This window comes from Bufo gargarizans, chromosome 4, assembly GCF_014858855.1.
Source record: "Bufo gargarizans isolate SCDJY-AF-19 chromosome 4, ASM1485885v1, whole genome shotgun sequence".
NCBI lineage: Eukaryota > Metazoa > Chordata > Amphibia > Anura > Bufonidae > Bufo > Bufo gargarizans.
The window spans coordinates 173,587,697-173,611,498 of NC_058083.1; the positions used below are offsets into that span (position 1 = coordinate 173,587,697).

General features: G+C 43.4%; 1 protein-coding gene across 1 annotated transcript in view; it reads right to left on the reverse strand.

Annotated features, from left to right (window-relative positions):
* Positions 1-23,802, reverse strand: part of NAALADL2 (N-acetylated alpha-linked acidic dipeptidase like 2) — a 1,185,913-nt gene that overhangs the window by 350,918 nt on the left and 811,193 nt on the right. The window contains exon 7 of the mRNA XM_044292072.1: positions 23,619-23,711. Coding sequence (XP_044148007.1) covers positions 23,619-23,711 — 93 coding nt within the window. The remainder of the gene's footprint in view (positions 1-23,618; positions 23,712-23,802) is intronic.

Genomic DNA, 23,802 nt, shown 5'->3' on the forward strand with positions numbered 1-23,802 from the left:
TTGCAGTGGTGGCTGACGTGAAGCCTCATTCTCTGCTATGACATGCAGACTAATTCTCTGCTGACATGAAGACAGATTCTCTGTTACGGGACCTCTCTCCTCTGGCTGGGTGCCGGGGCCTAAATATCTGAGAATGGACTGTTCCAGTGGTGGCTGACGTGAAGCCTCATTCTCTGCTATGACATGCAGACTAATTCTCTGCTGACATGAAGACAGATTCTCTGTTACGGGACCTCCCTCCTCTGCCTGGGTGCTGGGCCTAAATATATGCCAATGGACTGTTGCAGTGGTGGCTGACGTGAAGCCTCATTCTCTGCTATGACATGCAGACTAATTCTCTGCTGACATGAAGACAGATTCTCTGTTACGGGACCTCCCTCCTCTGCCTGGGTGCTGGGCCTAAATATATGCCAATGGACTGTTGCAGTGGTGGCTGACGTGAAGCCTCATTCTCTGCTATGACATGCAGACTGATTCTCTGCTGACATGAAGCCAGATTCTCTGTTACGGGACCTCTCTCCTCTGCCTGTGTGTGTGCTGGGCCTAAATATATGCCAATGGACTGTTGCAGTGGTGGCTGACGTGAAGCCTCATTCTCTGCTATGACATGCAGACTGATTCTCTGCTGACATGAAGCCAGATTCTCTGTTACGGGACCTCTCTCCTCTGCCTGTGTGTGTGCTGGGCCTAAATATATGCCAATGGACTGTTGCAGTGGTGGCTGACGTGAAGCCTCATTCTCTGCTATGACATGCAGACTAATTCTCTGCTGACATGAAGACAGATTCTCTGTTACGGGACCTCCCTCCTCTGCCTGGGTGCTGGGCCTAAATATATGCCAATGGACTGTTGCAGTGGTGGCTGACGTGAAGCCTCATTCTCTGCTATGACATGCAGACTGATTCTCTGCTGACATGAAGCCAGATTCTCTGTTACGGGACCTCTCTCCTCTGCCTGTGTGTGTGCTGGGCCTAAATATATGCCAATGGACTGTTGCAGTGGTGGCTGACGTGAAGCCTCATTCTCTGCTATGACATGCAGACTGATTCTCTGCTGACATGAAGCCAGATTCTCTGTTACGGGACCTCTCTCCTCTGCCTGTGTGTGTGCTGGGCCTAAATATATGCCAATGGACTGTTGCAGTGGTGGCTGACGTGAAGCCTCATTCTCTGCTATGACATGCAGACTAATTCTCTGCTGACATGAAGACAGATTCTCTGTTACGGGACCTCCCTCCTCTGCCTGGGTGCTGGGCCTAAATATATGCCAATGGACTGTTGCAGTGGTGGCTGACGTGAAGCCTCATTCTCTGCTATGACATGCAGACTAATTCTCTGCTGACATGAAGACAGATTCTCTGTTACGGGACCTCTCTCCTCTGCCTGGGTGCCGGGGCCTAAATATCTGAGAATGGACTGTTCCAGTGGTGGGTGACGGGAAGCCAGATTCTCTGCTATGGAACCTCTCTCCAATTGATTTTGGTTAATTTTTATTTATTTAATTTTTATTTTAATTCATTTCCCTATCCACATTTGTTTGCAGGGGATTTACCTACATGTTGCTGCCTTTTGCAGCCCTCTAGCTCTTTCCTGGGCTGTTTTACAGCCTTTTTAGTGCCGAAAAGTTCGGGTCCCCATTGACTTCAATGGGGTTCGGGTTCGGGACGAAGTTCGGATCGGGTTCGGATCCCGAACCCGAACATTTCCGGGATGTTCGGCCGAACTTCTCGAACCCGAACATCCAGGTGTTCGCTCAACTCTAATTATGAGGCAAAACCAGGTACATGTCAAAAACATAGAAACGGTGCAAGTCTTTCTATTATACCTTATTTCTGTGTAGGCTCCTACTTTCTGATAGAAGTTACTGAGCAAACACTGACCAAATGCCTCATTCACACGTCAGTGTTCAGCCAACGATTTCCATCAGCGATTTTGAGCCAAAACCAGGTGTGGCTGTCAACACAGAACAGGAGCAGATCTTTCCCTTATACCTTATGTCTGTGGAGGCTCCAATCCTGGTTTTGGCTCATAATCACTGATGGAAATAACTGACCAAAAGCACTGATGAAGGAATGAGGCTTAACTGTGAACCAGGCCTTGTAATTAACTAGTGATTTTAATTAATGCAATTCATTTGAATCTGATCAGCAAAAAATGCATATCGGATGCAGACCTAAAATACAGTCATGTGAAAGTCCTGTAAACCACACACAACTCATATGTATTTTGATACAGATTTGTGGAAGAATCTATAGATATTTTTAAATGTCAAGATTATTTCTTGTGTAGATGCATCCTTACGGTCTTCACAGGGGTGATCTCTTATAGTTAATGGGCATGTTTTACAGTCTCTGACTCACTAGTAAGCTGCATGACCCTAGCAACAACATTTGTCAATAATTCTCAGAAACATGAAAAGAGCCACTGGCGCTATATACTGGTCACAGCTGCAGTGTCACCGCACTCCCGTAAGGTGCTCAAAATCTATATGCACATACTAAAATAATACCAAGGACACCGCGCTTAACTCACTTCACACAAAGCCCTTTTCTAACTAAAATCAACTACGAAACACTGCGATTTTTCCTGTAACAAGCTAGCCTACCTTAACCTAGGCACTGAGATCGCTGCACTGGAAGTTCCGGTGGTCCGGCGTGCTATGGACACAGTTGTAGGTGCTGATGCATGGAGTGCCTTCTGCGCAGGGGATCTGTGTCTCAGGTGAGCTGTTAGTCCTGGAGTCTGCCCCGGCCAACGGCAGAACTTCCAAACAAAGTTCCTTCGCTCGTACTCACAGCTGAGCGGGTGACGTCACCACTTCAGAGCTATGGATTGCCGTTAGTCCCACAATACCAGCCAACGTGTTTCGAGTGAATTACGTCGCTCTTCGTCAGGGAATTCTCAGAAACAGTATCATACCTTCAATGGAGGCAGACCATGCTACGGGGCCCGAGGGGATTGGGACTTGGCACTGAATTACTTTTTCTCTTTCTAATGAGAAAACTTTTAATTTGATGCAATCACTAGGGAGCTCAGTGGAAGCAGATTATTACAGCCTCCATTTCAGTCAATGGTAACTTCATAAATTCCCATGCAATGAGTCCCTCCTATAGGTAGCTAGCTGTGTGAAAGATGGGTAGCAGGAGATTTATTTATGTAGCTATGCCAGTTATCCTTTTTAAATAGAATGGGCACCATACTCGTGAAGCACCAGTTCCACTTTACTGACATAGAAGTCACATAAAGAGGGTGAGGCAGAGGGGTATTTTTTTAATTATATTTTTTGTAATTGAAAATTTGTCCCCTTAATAAAACAAAGTTTATCCAAAATCTGAGGCATTGCTCTTTGCATTCTGCATTGCCTGGGAAGGATTAATGCACACATACTTGGAAACTGAGTGGGGCATGTTTTGTTATGGAGCTTTATAAAATACATGTATACCCCAGCCCAAAAAAATATATATAACCATGATTCCAAATATGACAAAGACTGATCACCCATGCAAAATACTAGTGACAGTAGAAGTGAATAACATTGATTATTCAAAAATGGTTATCTCATAATTAATGTAAACATAAAAAATTTAAATCATACATCATAGACTACAACCTCTTTATAAAACATCTAGCAACAGTTCTCTACCCCCAATGGGTCCAGAGATCTTCCCATTCATTGCTCCAATTGTTCTACTAGACATCGAGCTAGCAACCGAGGAGATGTATCCTTTCTCAGATGATGTGTCCTGTCCATGGCAGCTGGCGGCAATTTACGGACGGAACTGAGCATGTTGTGTCCATATCAGTGAAATGGACAGAGAAATTAGAAAAAGAGCAAACATCAGGTGGCACTATACAGATATTTATTTGCATAACTCTGTGGTTATACTGGATTTATAATTACATGCAAGTTTAATAAGCTCTGTTAAGGAAAATTCTTTTTACAGGATGATCTATATTTTTCATTAACACCATTGCAGGGTGTGCATGACATAATGATCACTTTTATAATCAATCTTTTGGAGGTGAAGCAATAAAAAAAATGGTGAATCAATTTAGATTTTTTCCCCATTACATCATTCTCCATATGGGATACATATGTTTATATTTTAATATTTCAGGCATTTTGCAACTTGGCCATACTATTGATCTTTATTTTTTTATAATTTATTTTTTAAATGGGGAAAATCTGCAATTTGAACTTTATTTTTTATCATTTTAGGCCCCTTTTACATGAGACAGTTTTCCTTGTGGGTGCAACACGTGAAATTAACGCACAGCACCCACACTGAATCCTGACCCATTAATTTCAATGGGTCTGTACATATGAGCATTGTTTTTCACGGTTCATTTTTTGCATATTCTATAGTCTGTGTTTTTCACAGAGCCCTGGTGCCATAGAAGTGAATGGGGCTTCAGTGAAAAACGCATTGCATCTGGATGCAATCACTGATGGTTGCTAGATGTTGTATGCAAACCTTGCAGACAAAACTGGCTGAACTTGCTTGAGAAATTGTGTGAGTTTCACTGAATGTATCTTGACACAATCCGTATCCTTAAGAAACCTTAAAAACTTTTTTGCATTTTTTTTTTAGATCCTCAAAGGGATTTTAACATACAAGTGTCTGATCACTAATCCCATAGACTGCAAAGATTTACCATTGCAGTGTATGGGAGAATCACTGCTTCCTAAGGAGGGAGATATAGTTGTGGAAACAAGACAGGGAACTGCCACCATAGCGATTTGTTTTACCGGGTGGTTGTCACTTTAACCATCATCAGGGCAGTGCAGCATAGTGTGCATAACATCACAACGTCACACTCTAGACATTGTGTGGGGTCTGCGCTGTTTCTGAAGAGGAGAAGGCAGGACTTTTACAGTGCTGGCTTGTGGACTATCAGAACTTCTGTATATATATATATGCTGGTGTCTATCAAAACTTCTGTATATATATATATGGTATATATATATATATATATATATATATATGGAATATGCATTGTTTCTTATAGTAATACATATTGACCAATTTTCTTATTTATGATGCCATGTATCGATCTCTTATATCCTGATTCAGAAGATGCCTAGGGTATAATGGCATTATCAATACATTATCATACTATATAAAGCTAAAATTGGTACATTTATCACTATACATAGTGTAAGAAAATGTATATACCAGCTTTACCCCTCTCTCTTCATAGATTGTAAGCTCTTGAGAGCAGAAGCCTCATTCCTCTTGTTCTAATTATTGACTGAGTGAGATTCTCCCACCTGAGCTGTGGATCTCTGCAGATTCCCCTAAGTGACCATGGACCTTTTGGCTGCTTCTCTAATTAGTGCTCCCCTTGCATGGGCTGTTAGTTTAGGTGAACGGCCATGTCTTGATAAGCTTGCATTAGTACCATTTTCGGATGATGGATTGAATAGTGCTCCGTGAGATGTTCAGAGTTTTGGATATTATTTTTTTATTTTTTTATAACCTAACCCTGCTTTACATTTCTCCAAAACTTTATCCCTGACCTATATGGTGTATGCCTTGGTTTTCATGATGCTGTTTGATCACTAATGTTCTCAAAAAAACCTCTGAGGTCGTCATAGTACAGCTGTAGTTATACTAATAATATTTTTTGTTCCCTCAGCATGAGAAGTATTATATGTCGCAGGTTCGGCTCCACTTTTCAGCGAGAATGAGCTACTAGAGGACAGTCAGCAGCTACTGCCCAGTCAAGATCTGGAGGAGAAATCTGCCGCTTCCTCTGGTAGGCGAGCAAGTAGTGCTGATGAGAGTCACGTGGGAGCAGGTGTTGCGAGTGGTCTGGCTCCTGTCCCTGAGACCATTGAGGGGGACATCAGTGTTGTGCAGACAGTAGTGGATAATGATGTAGCTGATAGCACTTGGGAGCCAGGTGAAGAAGAGGAGCGGCTGAGCCAGCAAGGTGTTAGCGTGGCCATGAGTCAGCAGGGTGGCAGCAGTAGTAGGTTGGTAGCCAAACAAGCTCAGGGTAGACCACCCGCTTTGCAGGAACCTACCTGCCCGGAAAGTAGTGGTGCAGGGGTTCACTGAGGAAGCGGCAGCAGGCAGTCAGTGTGGAGTGGGAGGGGGGGTAATGCCATACTTGGCACTGTGGCAATTTTATTGTTAGGCCACCGGAGGAGGTGAACATGGCCATTTGACAAATTTGTGGGCAGAAGGTGAAGCATGGCCAGGGTGACAATGTTGGCACACAGACCATGGGTCAACACATATAGTGTCACCTTAAAGTGGCCTGGGAGAACCATGGCTCCGATGTGTTGGTCCCGTCTGCCGCAGCAACCACTGCATCACCCAGTGGCACGCACCCAATTTCATGCAGTCAAGGCTCCACGACCTCAGCTGAAGGGAGCTGTCTGTCCTTCCCATCATCTATTGGTCCTAAAGCTCCTGCTCCTCCTACTCCTCGTCAGTAGTTTCATCAGCAATCGATCACAGAAGAGACAACAGTGCGCATGCACTTGGCACAGAATCTGAACATGCTCCTGGCCAAGGTGCTGGTGCTGCAGTCCCTCCCTTTTCAAGTAGTGTTCCTTTCAGAGAAACGAAGGCTTGTGCTGTGCCGAGGTAGAGAGTCCCAAGCAGTAATTTCTTTGAGAAAAAGGCAGTACCAGCCCTGCACACATATTGTGACACAGTGAGAGGTTTGGTCTGGGAAAACAGGTATTTTCCTGCAAGCATCTGCTACTGGGCTGTTTTACAGCCAGGTAAGGTGAAATACCGGATCGGATTTCAAATGCCGGTCCGGGTTTTGGCAGCACCTGGCTGTCCTTAAATAGGCAGCTGGGCTCAGAAGCCAGGTCTCTGTGTTGGGATCTGGTAGCCTTGTGTCTGGATGAAGGTTTGCTACCTGTTTGGCATAAAAACAGGTAGGTGCTGCTATCAGCAAGAACTCTTTGAGGCAGAATTGCTGCATAGTGTGAATTACCGCCAACACCTTAAGGTGACTTTTTGTTTGAATATGACTGTTTGTTTTGTCACTTGCCTAAAGTGTGAAAAAAACACTGAACGGTTTGATCCAAAGAGCTTGTTGTTGCCTCTATACTGCGTGCGCTAATCCTGTCTACCGGAGCGAGTCCCCACAATAAGTAGAACAGAAGGTGGGCCAGTCCTTGAGCCTGTCGGTGTCTGTCAAAGTGCCCAGCAGAGCCAACATATGGAGCTGTAACCACGGTTAAGGGCAATATATGTTATTTACAGCCCACTGGGTAAATGTGGTTTCTGCCCAGCCACACCAGCAACTTGGCCAGGTGACGCTGCTTCCTCCTACCCGTTCTCACGCCGTTTGTCGATATGGTGTGCCTCTGCCTCCTCATCTTCCACCGTGTCTTCAGCCTCCACTGCAGAGACAATTCACAGTCCTCCTCCAGCATATCACATGTCCAGTGTCCTGCAGCTCGTTTACCTGGGTGAATGGAGTTACACAGGGGAGGAACTGCTCTGCATCCTTCATCAAGAAATCGAATCCTGGCTTTCTCCTCGACAACAAAAAAATTGGAACCATGGTGACCGACAACAGGAAGAACATGGTGTCGGCACTGCACCAGTGAGGGCTGAGCCATGTGCCCTGCATGGTGCATGTGTACAATCTGGTTGTAAAGCAGTTCCTGAAGATTTCACCTCATCTGCAAGACATCCTGAAAATTCCCAGGAAACTTTGCATGCACTTCATCCACTCGTACACCGCAAAGCACACCCTCCTTGAGCCGCAGCAGTAGAATGGCATCTCCCAAAATAGGCTGATATGCAATGGTTCCACCCGTTGGAATTTCATCCTCCATAGGTTGCACCAATTTTATGAACAGATAAAGGCCATAAATGATTTCTTGATGATACAGGCAGACAGAGGTACTCCCCTGTGTAACTTTGATGTTAGCCAGTGGCAGCTTATGCGTGACATCTGCTGTTTGCTCGGACCCTTTGAGAAGTTGACTTTGTCAGTCACCAGGAATACGGAATGAACGTCATCCGCTGATTCATGTCCTGGAGCAGGAGCCGTGGCAACTATAGCTCAAGGCCACATGAGCCCTGTGGGGGCTGAACTAGAGGAGAAGGATAATATTCGAGCACAAGCAATGCGTAGAGAAATGGGTGATTTTTCTACACAGGTGACAGGAGAGGAGGTGCAGGAGCAGACAGAGGCGCTACAGAGCGATGAGGAAGATGAGGCAGATGACCCAGACACACCATGGCAGTATGCAGTGGAGATGGAGTCAGGGAGTCCCTTTGGGTCACTTGTGCAAATCGCCCGATGCATGTTCAGTTGCTTACGTAGTGACAGCCGAATTGTCACGATTTGGCAGAGTAATGACTACTGGCTCTCCACCATGTTAGACCCTCGCAAGGAGAACTCGCTTTTTCACCCAAAATGTGGAGAAACTGACGTTTGTCAAGATGAATCAGGCATGGATCAGCTAGGATTTCCACACACCAGCGCCTGATGCATCAAACTAGATCATTAATAGTGCCACACCTACACTTTGTTAAAAGAGACCTGTTTCATAAGGCTACCTGCTTCAGCTACTATTCAGATGCTGCCACCTGCCTGATGCCACATATCAGCTAAAAATGGTGGGTGGCCGTAGAAGCACCTGGTAGCAGGTATTAGTATTGCTTCCCACCTTACCACTATGTCACTGGGCCACTCTGTGGTTTCCTCATGCTGCTGCCAGCTCACCACTATGTCACTGGGCCACTCTGTTGTTTTCCTCATGCTGCTGCCACCTCACCAATCTGTGGTCTCCTCATCCTGCTGCCATCTCACAACTATGTCAATGGGCCACTTTGTGGTCTCCTCATGCTGCTGCCACCTCACCACTCTTCGGTCTCCTCGTGCTGCTGCTACCTCACCACTATGTCACTGGACCACTCTGTGGTCTCCTTATGCTGCTTTCACCTAACCACTCTGTCACTGGGACACTCTGTGGACTTCTCATGCTGTTCCCAGCCTCCCCACTCCATGACTGGGCCACATGCAAATATTCCATCCATGTGTCATCTCTGTTTTGGATCCACTCCTGTTTGTTTTTTGGTTTCAGCAAAACTGATTGATTACTGACCAAATGCTGACTGAGTAAAGGCGGATGCTCAACAGACAGGATCCCTTTTTTAGGGGTTATTGTTCTGAATGAGCAGAGGAAGGGCAAAATAATCAGCACAAACTTACTGCCGACACCCCCTCCACTCTGTCAGGGCTCTACTTGTATAAGTGTTTAATAGAACAGGTTCTGTAGAAATCTATGTGGAATCGGCTGACGACTGTGTAAAAGGAGTGCGCCTTTTCACGTTATAATAGGATCTTGGGCCTCTGCATGGTTCTTTATACCTGGCGCTAATATTAACCTGTAAGGCGGAGTTCATACTTGAGTTATTTGGTCAGTTTTGGCCCCATGAACTGGTCAGTGATTCTAAGAGTGACACCTGTCATCTGCGTGTTATACTAAATTATAGTATTGTTTCACTACCACAGCAGACTCCCCATGCGTGTTTCTGCAAGGCACAGTGTTCTGAACCACTATACAGGCTCTCTGTAGCCATGAAATGACAGTTTTTTTATGGGATTTGCAACAAATAAATTCAGATCAAATCAAATCTTTTCAGAGAATTCAGCGAACCGACCAAATAGAATTTTTGAGAAATTCGCTCCTCTCTAATTCTCATATTTTAAAAGTTCATGCTGCAGTTTTGTGCCCCTGCAAAGCAGAAGGTTTTTATTCCAGGTAAATACTCATAGAGGGATAACACCACTAGAGATTTGCAATAGCTTAATAGTAATAAACAAGCTTGATAGAATTCAACATTTTCCTGCCTTTTCTATATTATATCTTTGCAATAAGGCTTCTGACATGTGTTTACTGTTATGTCTCTCTGCTCTAGCATTTGGCTTTTTAATTAATTACCCCATTACCTCAACAAAGTGCAGTTTACTTAAAAAAAAAAAAAAAAAAAAAAAAAAAAGTTTTGCTTTTAACCTCGATTGCTTAATTTAGTTTTTATTCCTTCTTCTTTGGCAGTTAATTACAAGCACAACAACAACAAAAAAAAATGTGCACACCTTAGACTCTTTAGTTTGTTTTTAGCTACATAAACAAAACAAGACAAAAACAATGTTTTTTTATAGTCTATTTTGCTATATCTAATTTTAAATTAAAAAGGTCTTAATTATTAGAAAGTGGACTTTTATTGGTGACATGCTGTAGTGTTCAACATTCTGATCTACTAAAAAAGATAATATTTTTTAATGAGGTTTTAGAACCTTTGACCACGACCAGACTCCCAGGATTGGACTGACTTTCCCTAGTGACGAACGGTAAAGCCGTTCATTCCCTATGACAGACTCTGTCCCTCTAAAGGACCATAGGCTACCACAACTATGTTTAAAAACTGCAAAAAATAAAATAAAAAAAAACATTTTAAAAAATATAAAAATTCTAAAACACATCCATTTTACCATAATAACAATAAATAGAAAAATAAATAAATAGGGATTAGCTAATCGACTTTGGATGGGACATCTGAAGTTGATCTGAATAAAACTTTGTTAGAATACTGTACAGAGCGGGAGCTTCATACAGTATTAGAAGTTATTACTTTGTGAAGTCTTACGAGACTTCGGGTAATAACTTCAAAAAATAATATCTACTGTACTTTGAAAGCAAACCAGAGTTTGGTAAAAGTTTTTTTTTTTTTTTATAGTACAGCTCCGTACAGTATTTTAACAAAGTTTTATGCAAATCGACTTTGGATGTTTCATCTGAAGTTGATTTGCTTATACCTAAAAATAAACTTCAAATAACTAGCCACATCTAATACCACCTTTGCTATTAAAATGGCAAATGGATTAACGGGAAAAAAAAATCAAAATGGACAATTTTCCATTTTTTGGGTCACTTCACCTCCACAAAAATAAAAATAAAAAGTGAACAAAAAGTCATACACACCCCAAAATGCTATCAATGAAAAGTACAGCCCTCACATAGCTCCAAATATGTGAAAATAAAAAGGTTAAAGGGGCAATGAAAATAAGAAAAATACTTTTTTCCAAAGCTTTTATTTTTTTAAGACATGAGAAAGAAATACAAATGAGGCGTCTCTGTATTCGTACCGACCCAGAGAAACCTCTACTGACCCCTTCTGTATAGGGAATGCTGTAAAAAAAAAAAAGGAAAGTGTGTATATATTGTAGGAAGTTGCAAGGGGCCATCATTAATGGAAAGTATTTGTCAACGAGGTTCCTGGCCTCGGTGAGGTAAGAGCCGGCAGTTTTAAGCTCTTAAGGACACAGGACGTACCTGTACGCCTTGTGTATTTCCGATCACCGCCGTACGGCGGGCGGTGATCGGAACTAGGTGCCTGCTGAAATCAATCAGCAGGCACCTTGGGACAATGCCGAGGGCTGTCCTGTGATCCCCCGTATTGGCGATCACTGCAAACAGCAGGTCAATTCAGACCTGTGGTCTGCAGCGCTTTTGAAAGTTTCTGACCCCCGCGGTGCTGGGGGGGTGGGTGGTCGGGCACACCATCATCCTGCCCGCCCTCTCTCATTTCCAGGATGGCCGAGCGGTTAGCAAGCAGAGTGTCAGCACATTGATGACACTGCTTGAAACGGCTGACATCTGTGCTGTGATGTCAGCCGTTTAACCCCTTCCATGCCGTGGTCAGTAGGGACCGCTGTATGGAAGGAGTTAACAGAGAGAGAGCTCCCTCCCTCTCCCATCGGGGGCTGCTGTGCCTTTTCAGCCCCCGATTCTTGATGGGATCACAGAGGGAGGGGGCACCCCTCCCTCCCCATCACCTGCTGCTCTGTTGTGACAGCGAGTGATGGATACCATGGCAACCGGATGCCTTCACTGGCTTCCGGCTGTCCATGGTGCTAATCAGACTTCTGCTAAAGGCAGAAGTCTGATTAGACTAAATGTAAAGTGAAAATACAGCACAGTACACTATATAGTGTACTGTACTGTATTAAACAGACATCAGACCCACTGGGTCAGTGTAAAAAAAAGTGAAAAAAAAGAGTAAAAAAAAAAAAACATTTATCACAGATTAAAAAAATAAATAAAAATTATGCACTACACATATTAGGTATTGCCGTGTCTGTAATAACCTGCTCTATAAAAATATCACATGACCTAACGCCTCAGGTGAATACCGTAAAAAAAAAAAACGGTGTAAAGAAAGCCATTTTTTGTCACCTTACATCACAAAAAGTGTAATAGCAAGCAATCAAAAAGTCATACGCACCCCAAAATAGTGCCAATCAAACAGTCATCTCTTCCCGCAAAAATCATACCCTACCCAAGATAATAGCCCAAAAACTGAAAAAAACTATGGCTCTCGGACTATGGAGACACTAAGACATCATGAAATAATTGTGTAAAACCAAGATAAATTTAAAAAATGTAGACATATCAGGTATCACCGCATCCGTAAAAACCTGCTCTATAAAAATACCACATGATCTAACCTGTCAGATGAATATTGTAAATAACAAAAAATGAAAACGGTACCAAAATAGCTATTTCTTGTTACCTTGCCTCACAAAAAGTGTAATATAGAGCATCCAAAAATCATATGTACCATAAAATAGTACCAAAAAAACTGCCACCCTAGCCTGTAGTTTCCAAAATGGGTCACTTTTTTGGATTTTCTACTCTAGGGCTGCATCAAGGGAGCTTCAAATGGGACATGGTGTAAAAAAACCAGTCCAGCAAAATTTGCCTTCCAAAAAAGGTATATGTCATTCCTTTCCTTCTGTGCCCTGCCATGTGCCCATACAGCAGTTTACAACCACATATGGGGTGTTTCTGTAAGCTACAGAATCAGGGCCATAAATATTGAGTTTTGTTTGGCTGTTAACCCTTGCTTTGTAACTGGAAAAAAAATATTAAAATGGAAAATTTGCCAAACATTAGAAATTTAGAAATTGAATCTCTATTTTCCATTAATTCTTGTGGAACACCTAAAGGGTCAACAAAGTTTATAAAATCATTTTTTTATACCTTTAGAGCTGTAGTTTCTAAAATGGGGTCACTTCTTTTGGAGTTTCTACTCTAGGTAAGCATCAAGGGAGCTTCAATTGGGACATGGTGTCAACAAACCAGTCCAGCAAAATCTGCCTTCCAAAACCCTATGTCATTCCTTTCCTTCTGTGCCCTGCCATGTGCCCATACAGTAGTTTACGACCACATATTGGATGTTTCTGTAAACTACAGAATCAGGGACAAATATTGAGTTTTTACTGGAAAAAATGGATTGAAATTGAAAATTTGCCCCCAAAATATCAAAATTCTGAAATTTTATCTCCATTTGCATTAACTCTTGTGGAACACCTAAAGGGTTAACAACATTTGTAAAATCAGTTTTAAATACCTTGAGGGGTGTAGTTTCTTAGTTTCTAGAATGGGATCATTTTTGGGTGGTTTCTATTATGTAAGCCTCACAAGGTGACTTCAGACCTGAACTGGTCCTTAAATAGTGGGTTTTTGAAAATTTCTGAAAAATTTTAAGATTTGCTTCTATATTTCTAAGCCTTATAACATCCTCAAAAAATAAAATGGCATTCCCAAAATGATTCAAACATTAAGTAGACATATGGGGAATGTAAACTAAGAATTATTTTTGGGAGTTATTGCTATGTATTCTAGAAGTAGAGAAATTGAAACTTGTCAATTTGCTAATTTTTCCAAAATGTTGGTAAATTTGGATTTTTTTTTATAAATTTAAATATTTTTTTTACTCCATTTTACCAGTGTCATGAAGTACAATATGTGACAAAAAAACAATCTCAGAATGGCCTGGATAAGTAAAAGCGGTTTCAAGTTATTCACACATAAAGTAACATTGGTCAGATTTGCAAAAAATGGCCTGGTCCTTAAGGTGAAGATAAGCCTGGTCCTTAAGGGGTTAAGTGTCAGCGGCAGCTAGTGCTGATTGACACTGTTTGTTGTTAGTATGGCTGTAAAGCCGATCTGGGCTGGCTCTTACTGGTAGTAGCCAAAGTGCTGGGTGGGTGGCTTCTCCCCACGCTCCAGGCCGGGTCTTTAGTGGCCTATATAAAACCTTGCCAGCAGTCTCAGCTGGGGGTGGTTGATCCTCCATCTGGCAGGGAAGCTGTGGAGAGACTGTTTTGGGATCTGTGGATTGGTGCCGTGCTAATTGCTTAAAAGCCACATGCTGGAAAACAGACACCTAAGCATGCTGTGGACGTCTAACCAGGTGAAGATTTTGTTCTATGAACATTGCATGGTATGAACAAACACTACTGAACTGTGAATGGTCATTTTGTGTTTCCTTATGTGTGAATAAACACTGAACTGTTTAAGTTAAAGACTTTGCGATTGCCTCTATACTGCGTCCGCTAGCCTGTCTACCTGAGCAAAACCCCACAATTGTTGTCGGATGCTGGCAAACGCAGTGAGGCAGGCCTGAAGGCCGAAACTTTTTTGTTTTTCCTGGGCACAAGTGCATGTCCTATATTAAGCCAGCAAGTTTACGACCCGTGTCCCCTGACAAAATGTAGGCGGTCGTGAAAGCCCTTGTGAAGGCTAACTTGCAGCAGCGGGAGACTAACAAGCAGCAGCAGGAAACTAACCAGCTGCTATTACAACATGTAATGGTGCTGCAAGCGGCCGGAGCGTCTACGATGCCCGGAAAGCTGTCTGTGCAGCGATCCCTAAGATGTCCCCCTTGGGTGACGTCAAGACCTATCTGGCAATGTTCGAAAAGGTGGTCGTGAGGGAGAAGTTACCCCGAGATGAGTGGGCTGAGGTTGTCGCTCCGTTCCTGGCATCTGGGCCCCAGCAAGTGTTTTTTGATCTTCCCGATGATCAAGCGGATGACTTCCCGACCGTAAAAGGTGAGATCCTGGCGAGACTGGGGTGAATGTATTGGTCCGGGCTCAGCAGGTGCACCAGTGGGAATTAAACTCGGCTGAACCCGCCAGACCACAATATTAAGACCTGCTACACCGATTGCAGAAAAGGCTGAAGCCTGACATATTGACTCCCACTGCTATGCTGGACCATCTGTTGGCGGATGTGTTTTGGAGGCCTTTGCCGTACCCTCTCCATCCTTTGATCGGCCAGGTGTCTCCTGTTAATGCCTTAGAGATGGTTGACCTGGTGGAAGGCTACAAGGCCACCAGAAATCTGCAGGGGGGTTCTTGTGGGAGGGGGCCAGTCAAATCCCGGAAATCTCCACCCCAGACCCAGAGGCCGATGCCAGCCAAACCCACCAGGGATGTATCCCCTGCAGACCCAGCCCAGGTGGTTTGCTGGCAGTGTCACGAGCCTGGATACAAAGGCCGACTGTGGCTACTGCCACTCATAATATGCCAGGAAGCTGTGTGCCACAGGTACCTCCGAGACTGTACAGTCGTGGCCAAAAATTTTGAGAATTACATAAATATTGGAAATTGTTTTTATAATAGCAATTTGCATATACTCCAGAATGTTATGAAGAGTGATCAGATGAATTGCATAGTCCTTTTTTGCCATGAAAACTAACTTAATCCCAAAAAAAACCTTTCTACTGCATTTAATTGCTGTCATTAAAGGACCTGCTGAGATCATTTCAGTAATCTTCTTGTTAACTCAGGTGAGAATTTTGACGAGCACAAGGCTGGAGATCATTATGTCAGGCTGATTGGGTTAAAATGGCAGACTTGACCTGTTAAAAGGAGGGTGATGGTTGAAATCATTGTTCTTCCATTGTTAACCATGGTGACCTGCAAAGAAACGCGTGCAGCCATCATTGCATTGCATAAAAATGGCATCACAGGCAAGGATATTGTGGCTACTAAGATTGCACCTCAATCAACAATTTATAGGATCATCAAGAACTTCAAGAAAAGAGGTTCAAGTCTTGTTAAGAAGGCTTCAGGGCATCCAAGAAAGTCCAGCAAGCGCCAGGATCGTCTCCTAAAGAGGATTCAACTGCGGGATCGGAGTGCCACCAGTGCAGAGCTTGCTCAGGAATGGCAGCAGGCAGGTGTGAGCACATCTGCACGCACAGTGAGGTGAAGACTTTTGGAAGAGGGCCTGGTGTCAAGAAGGGCAGCAAAGAAGCCACTTCTCTTAAACAAAAAAAAACATCAGGGACAGATTGATCTTCTGCAGAAAATGTTGTGAATGGACTGCTGAGGACTGGGGCAAAGTCATATTCTCCGATGAAGCCTCTTTCCAATTGTTTGGGGCAATATGAAAAAGGCTTGTCCGGAGAAGAAAAGGTGAGCGCTACCATCAGTCCTGTGTCATGCCAACAGTAAAGCACCCTGAGACCATTCATGTGTGGGGTTGCTTCTCATCCAAGGGAGTGGGCTCACTCACAATTTTGCCCAAAAACTCAGGCATGAATAAAGAATGGTACCAAAACACCCTCAAACAGCAACTTCTTCCAACAATCCAACAACAGTTTGGTAAAGAACAATGCATTTTCCAGCACGATGGAGCACCGTGCCATACGGCAAAAGTGATAACCAAGTGGCTCGGGGACCAAAACTTTGACATTTTGGGTCCATGGCCTGAAAATCCCATTGAGAACTTGTGGTCAATCCTCAAGAGGCGGGTGGACAAACAAAAACCCACTAATTCTGACAAACTCCAAGAAGTGATTATTAAAGAATGGGTTGCTATCAGTCAGGAATTGACCCAGAAGTTGATTGAGAGCATGCCCAGTCGAATTGCAGAGGTCCTGAAAAAGAAGGGCCAACACTGCAAATACTGACTCTTTGCATAAATGTCATGTAATTGTCAATAAAAGCCTTTGAAATGTATGAAGTGTGTGTAATTATAGTTCACTACATCACAGAAACAACTAAAACAAAGATCTAAAAGCAGTTTAGCAGCAAACTTTGTGAAAACTAATATTTGTGTCATTCTCAAAACTTTTGGCCATGACTGTAGACAATAGCCACTTGTGCCAGGTGGAAATGGGGGACACTCTGGCAGTCGCACTGCTGGATTCAGGGAGCCTGGTGGCCCTGGTAAGAGCTGTTCTGGTGCGGCCCGTTGAGTATATTGGCCGAAAGGTCGGTGTTGTGTGCATTCATGGGGACTTAAAAGACTATCCCACCGCCCTGGTCTCTCCATCAATGGTGGCCAGCAGGTGAACTCATGAGGTGGCCGTCGCTACAAAGTTACCATATGAACTAATAATTGGGAGAGACTTCCCAGCACTATGGCCGGATACTAAAGATACAGCTCTCCATGAGACAGATGTAACCCTAGCAGAGTGGCCCAGATCAGAGGGAGACCAGAACCCTGGGAACTTGAGTCTGAAGGGCCAGCCGTAGGGGTGACCGCCACTTTGGTGGAAAAGGGCGAGACAACCCCGCTGTGATGGTGGGGGACGTGGAGGACTTTCCGCCAGGTCTAAAGGTAGCCGACCTCAATGTCTTCGGGGATAATTTTGGTACTGCACAACACCGGAACCCAACCCTATCCCGAGCCTGGGAAAATGTATTAATAACAGATGGGGAACCACAGAGTCGGTGTTTCCCCGTTTTGTGGTTCATCAAGAGCTGTTATATCGAGTAAACCAGCTGCAAGGTGAATCCATTGAACAGTTGGTGGTGCCCCAGGCTTATTGCAAACTTGTGTTAGAGTTAGCCCACCAGCATGTTCTCGCGGATCATCTGAGAAAGCAAAAAACACAGGACTGGATTCTACAGCGGTTTTACTGGTCCAGTGTGTTCAGAGAGGTATAAGAATAATGTAAGTCTTGCCCAACCCCTGCCTGATAAGGAGCCCCCAGCCACATTTCTGTAGTTCCCTGGTACCCCTCCCGATTATCGATGTCCCGTTCGAGCGAATCGCTATGGAACCCGTAGGCCCTGTACTGAAGTCTGCTAGAGGACACCAACACATCTTGGTCATCCTTGACTACACCACTCGGTACCCGGTGCAACTACAGCATACATCAGCCAAACTCATAGCTAAGGAGTTAATGGCTATGTTTTTTCACAGTGAGTCTGCCTAAGGAGGTTCTGACTGACCAAGGGACCCCATTTATGTCCAAGGTCATGAGGGTACTCTGTAAGTTGCTCCACATAAAACAGCTACAGACGTCAGTGTATCATCCACAAACGGATGGCCTGGTAGAGATGTTTAATCAAACATTAAAAAAGATGTTAAAAAGAGTGGTGTCTAAGGATGGGAGAGACTGGGATCTTCTTCTGCCCTATCTCATGTTCGCAGTGCGAGAAGTGCCCCAGTGTCACGGATGGTGTTGCAGAAAACAAGAAGTAACAAATAAAGATCCAACTGACTGGATCCCAAAACTAAGGAACAAAAGGATGAGCCCTATTAAAGCCCTATAGCTCGCCCTGACTGCTCAACCTATGCAAAGATCTCTGTGATAGAAAGTTGCATGTCCACGTACCTAGACTGAGTGACACCTGAAACCCCTATAATAGTGAGGGGATATGACCACCGGCTCCCTGCACTTAATACGGAGGGAGTCAGGGTCACCTAGGATCAAGCCAACAGGAAAACACAAATAAAGTTACAGACTTATCTGAAGAGCCAGCAGTTGCAGCATCTAGCAGTGAGCACCATCCAGGAAGTTGTATAAACCGTTGGATGTCGCCAAAGAGGCGTGGGAACAACAACCTACACCGCACAAAAGTGTTATTGAGTATGACACTGGGATGCAAGGATGGATGGAAACAGTGTTATCACTGGTTAGGGAGCATATGGAGGCAGAGCAGGGAGCCCAGAGGAGGATCTATAATCGGCAGGCTCAGGTCCGGAACTTTAATCTGGGTGATCAGGTATTGGTGCTGGTACCACCCGTAGACAGTAAGTTCCTAGCTAGGTGGCAGGGGCCCTACGAGGTACTTGAAAAAAAGGAGAGGTAGATTACAAAGTACATCAGCCAGGGAGGGGAAAGCCGGAGCAGGTGTAACATGTGAATCGGTTCAAACCCTGGAAAGATCAGGAAACCTGTACAGAAGACAACCCACGTCCAGGGTTTCTAGGGAAAGCAGATTCGGTCCCTCTGCATGATACAAGGAAAGTGGCTGCCACAGTGAAAATTGCTGACAGCCTCTCCTCTAAACATGATCAGGAGGCCAAGGAGTTCGTTAGTTGGAATGCGGATGTGTTCTCGGACCTTCCTGGATACACTTCCATAATCCAACATGACATTATCACTGAGCCTCAGGCAAAAGTCTGGTTACAACCGTACTGGGTACTTGAGGATCGGTGACAAGCCATCGCAGAGGAAGTCCAGTTGATGTTGCAGCTAGGTGTCATCGAGGAGTCAAAAAGTGAATGGGCCAGTCCGATAGTCTTAGTACCCAAGCTGGACGGGACATTGCGTTTCTGTAACGACTTCCACAAACTTAATGAGGTGTCTAAATTTGACGCATATCCCATGCCCTGAGTAGATGAGCTTATTGAGAAGTTAGGCCAAGCCCGGTATTTTTCTGTTTTGGACCTCACCAAAGGGTACTGGCAGGTACCCTTGACGGAGGCTGCCAAGTAAAAAACAGCTTTCATCATGCCATAGGGGTTGTATCAGTACAAGGTATTACCCTTTGGTCTACAAGGCTAATGGACATTGTACTCCATCCACATCGTCGGTACGCTTTGGTGTACTTGGACGATATCATTATCCACAGCACCTACTGGGAAAGTCACCTACCTAAAGTACAGGCTGTAGTGGACACCCCTAGGAAGGCTGGCTTAACCGCTAACCCGAAAAAGTGTACAATAGGGTTAGAAGAGACCAAGTACCTGGGGTATGTACTTGGGCGCGGAATTATTAAACCTCAGGTAAGCAAAATTGAGGCAATTCGGAATTGGCCACGACCAGTCACTACTCGGCAAGTAAAGTCATTCCTGGGAATGGTGGGATACTATATGAGGTTTGTCCCCCACTTTGCTGCAGTCACTGCACCATTGACAGGCCTTTTGAAGGGACGCAAGTCAGTGACGGTTCAGTGAAATGAGCAGGCGGAAAAGGCTTTCTCCACTCTGAAGTCGGCCCTCAGTGGGTCCCCAGGGTTGGTTACGCCCGACTTTAAGAGGGAGTTTATGGTACAGACAGATGCCTCTGAAGTAGGCCGCAGAGCTGTACTCCCTCAGGACATCAATGGGGAGGAGCATCCCGTTGTTTTCCTGAGCCGCAAACTTACCCCAGCCGAGACTAGGTGCAGTATAGTGGAGAGAGAGTGCCTGGCCATCAAGTGGGCACTCGAGTCTCTCCGCTATTACCTGTTGGGAAGAAAGTTCCATCTGGTAACCGATCACTCCCCTCTCAAGTGGATGAGCCAAGCCAAAGAGAGGAATGCTCAGGTCACCAGGTAGTTTTTGTCTCTACAGAACCTTAAGTTTTCCGTGGAACATAGGGCAGGCAGGTTACAGGGTAATGCAGATGCCCTGTCCCGGGTACACTGTCTGGCAGGTGTTCAGCCCCTCAGTGTTGAACAAAAGGGGAGGTATGTAAAGCTCAAGGAGCTGTCATTGACGGAAGATATGTGTCACAGAGGTTCCTGGCCTCGGTGAGGTAAGAGCCTGTAATTTTAAGTGTCAGCGGCAGCTAGTGCTGACTAACACTATTGATTATTTAGTGTGACTGTAAAGCTGATCCAGGTCGGCTCTTACTGGGAGCAGACAAAGTGCAGGGTGGGTGGCTGTTCCCCACGTTCCAGGTCAGGTTTTGGTCAGTCTCAGCTGGGCGGATTATCCTCCATCTGATACTGGAGCTTTGTCAGTCTGGGTGTTGGAGCCTGAGAGTTTGGGCCGGGTCTAAGGCCTGCTATATTGTTTGGGAAAAAAGCACGTGGACTTCCGGTTCACCCAAGGACTTATGTGCTGCAAGCCTGGTGTGAACAAATACCAGACTCAAGGTGACTGTTTTTCCTTGAAACTGCCTTTTTCTTGTCACTTTACTTATGTGTGAATAAAACACTGCACTAAGTTAAAGACGTTGTCATTGCCTCTGTACTGCGTTCACAAGCCTGTCTACCAGAGCAAATCCCCACACACCCTATACGCTTTCACCAGAATTAACTGCAGGAATGCACTGAGAATATATATTTTTTATTTACTGTAATACATCCTTATATGCTTTGACCAGCAATAACTGCAACAGTGCAGTGCGCACATATTTTTCTTATTTTACTGAAATACGCCCCTATACGCTTTCACCAGAAATAACTGCAACAGTGCAGTGCGTATATATATATATATATATATATTTTATTTTACAGAAATACACCCCTATACGCTTTCACCAGAATTAACTGCAGAAATGCACTGAGAATATATATATATATATATATTTTTTTTTTTTACCGTAATACATCCATATACGCTTTCACCAGCAATAACTGCAACAGTGCAGTGCGTATATATTTTTTTTTTTTACTGTAACACGCCCCTATACACTTTAAACAGAAATACCTGCCAACAGTGCAGTGTGTATATAGTTGTCTATTTTTTACTGAAATATGCCCTTATATGATTTCATCAGATATAGCTGCAACAGTGCAGTGCGTATATATTTTTAATTTACAAAATAAGCCCCTATACGCTTTTAAACAGAAATAATTGCAACAGTGCAATTTAAACAAAAAATAATAAAAAATACTGTGTTGGCTACCTCCTCCACTGCCGCTTCCACCGCCTCCTCAACCTTCTTCTCCATATGGACCTCCTCCAACTAGATCAAGATTATTATTTTTTATTTTTATGTATTTTGTTATTTGAAGTAATTTCCCTATCCACATTTGTTTGCAGAGCACTTGCCATGCTCTTAACCACATTTTGCTGCCTTTTGCAGCCCTCAAGTCCTTTCCATGACTTTTTTAGAGCCATTTTATGCTCCAAAGTTCAGGTCCCCAGTCTTCAATGTGGTTCAGGTTCAGGGTCAAGTTCGGGTGCCGAACTCAAACTTTTTTGCGAACTTCGGCCGAACCCGGCTAACTAGAACATCCAGGTGTCCAGTCAACTCTATTTAGCAGCAATGGATCAATGTATAAAAAGTGGATATGTAACCTGTGCCAATCTTTCTACAGTTGTTGTTTTTGAATATTCTCCCCCCTCATATATTTTTTCCTGTTATCAGCACTCCAGCCCATTAGACTTTGATCTTTTATATATTTTTTTTATTTGCAGAGATACACACCAAACTGGGTTTACCTTCTGTGGTTGCATCTCCGGCAGTCTCAAGGAGCTAAATGGAATAGCAGCACAAATGCATGCCTGCTCCATTCTTGTGATCAGTGGGGGCCCCAATGGTTAGATTGCCACCATTCAGACACTAAAAAAATGTCTTAACCCTTTTAAGCATCACTTATCCATATATATTTTTCAAAAATGTTTATTAGATATTGGTACTGTAGCTGAAAAGTGAATACATTTATCATATAAACTGCCTCCAAACATTCGTTAGAAAAGGCACCTTTGAAAACTAGCAGGTGGAGGCATTAACATTGCTATCCCATGAAAACTAATAGTTTACAATGAATATATAATTTTAAATGATTATTGCAATATACTGTACATCCAATAGAAATATAGTTTAGTCTTGCTCTTTATCCTTCTTAAGTACCTTCTCCTGCATTCATATTTGAACTAATAAGCTTAGTAGCTTCCCTTCTACCTTCCTTTTCCTTCAGTGATGGCATACAGTGAGGTCATAGAGCAGGAGGTAAAGTGGTCCGATACCTTCATTATTTCATTACTACTTTTAAATTCATAGATGTACATAGTTATATTGCTAGAGAATGGAGAAGGGGATTGTGGGGGGATTGTGAGGGCCTGACTGCATGGCATCCTGGGAGAGGCAGGTGCTGGATAACCTGTTGCCCACCCACAGCAAGCAATCCCTCCAGATATGAGATATGAAAAAATGGTTTTCAATTTATGGGATAACCCCTTTAGCACAGTAATCATCACTAGAAGAGCTGGGGCAAAAAGTATCCTGAGCACTAGAATGTACCCATTTGGAAGACATAAAGTTATGACAAAGTCTAAAATCAGCAATACCAAAAAAGCTACATGGATACTCACTAGATCATATTAAATAATATAACAAAACAAGATGTAATCATACTATACAAAATTTTATTATAATCACTGTAATACACATGATTGACAAGACACACACTTAAAAACAAATTAAAAAGCACTAGGGCTGGTGGTGCATGATTGGTGGGCTAAAAAGATAATAAAGTGCAAGTGCAAATACGGGGTCAGCAGCAATAATTTAATAGGTAGATGCATAGATGCTGCTCCAGCAGCAACTGACTAAAAGATGGATAAGCCAAAAAGGATTCATACATTAAATAAAATATCACCAGTGTCACAGTTGTGACACATACAGAGCGCAAAGGCACACAGCATGAAGTAAAGGGCCAATGCAGCTTAATATTAGTCACAAAAGATTGGCAATATCCATCTAGTGAGATAATTTACATGGGAATTAGTTTTGGTATTTCAAAGTCTAAAATCAGTTGCCATTAACAAAATTAGAAACAAGAACATTGTAATGAGTAAAATGTAACACAATATATGGCAAACATATTATTTATATATACTGCTAGTGTTACATTTTTCTGTTTTGAGTATATACCTACCAGGAAGACGTAATCCCCTGAGAAATCCAATAGAGTTGGATACGTCTTTGTATTCCTGTGTGGATCTAATATTCAGTGTGATTGTTAATTGATCTATAAACAAATAAGAAACAATTACCAAATTAGACACAATATACTAATATATATATACATATATATATATATATATATATATATATATATA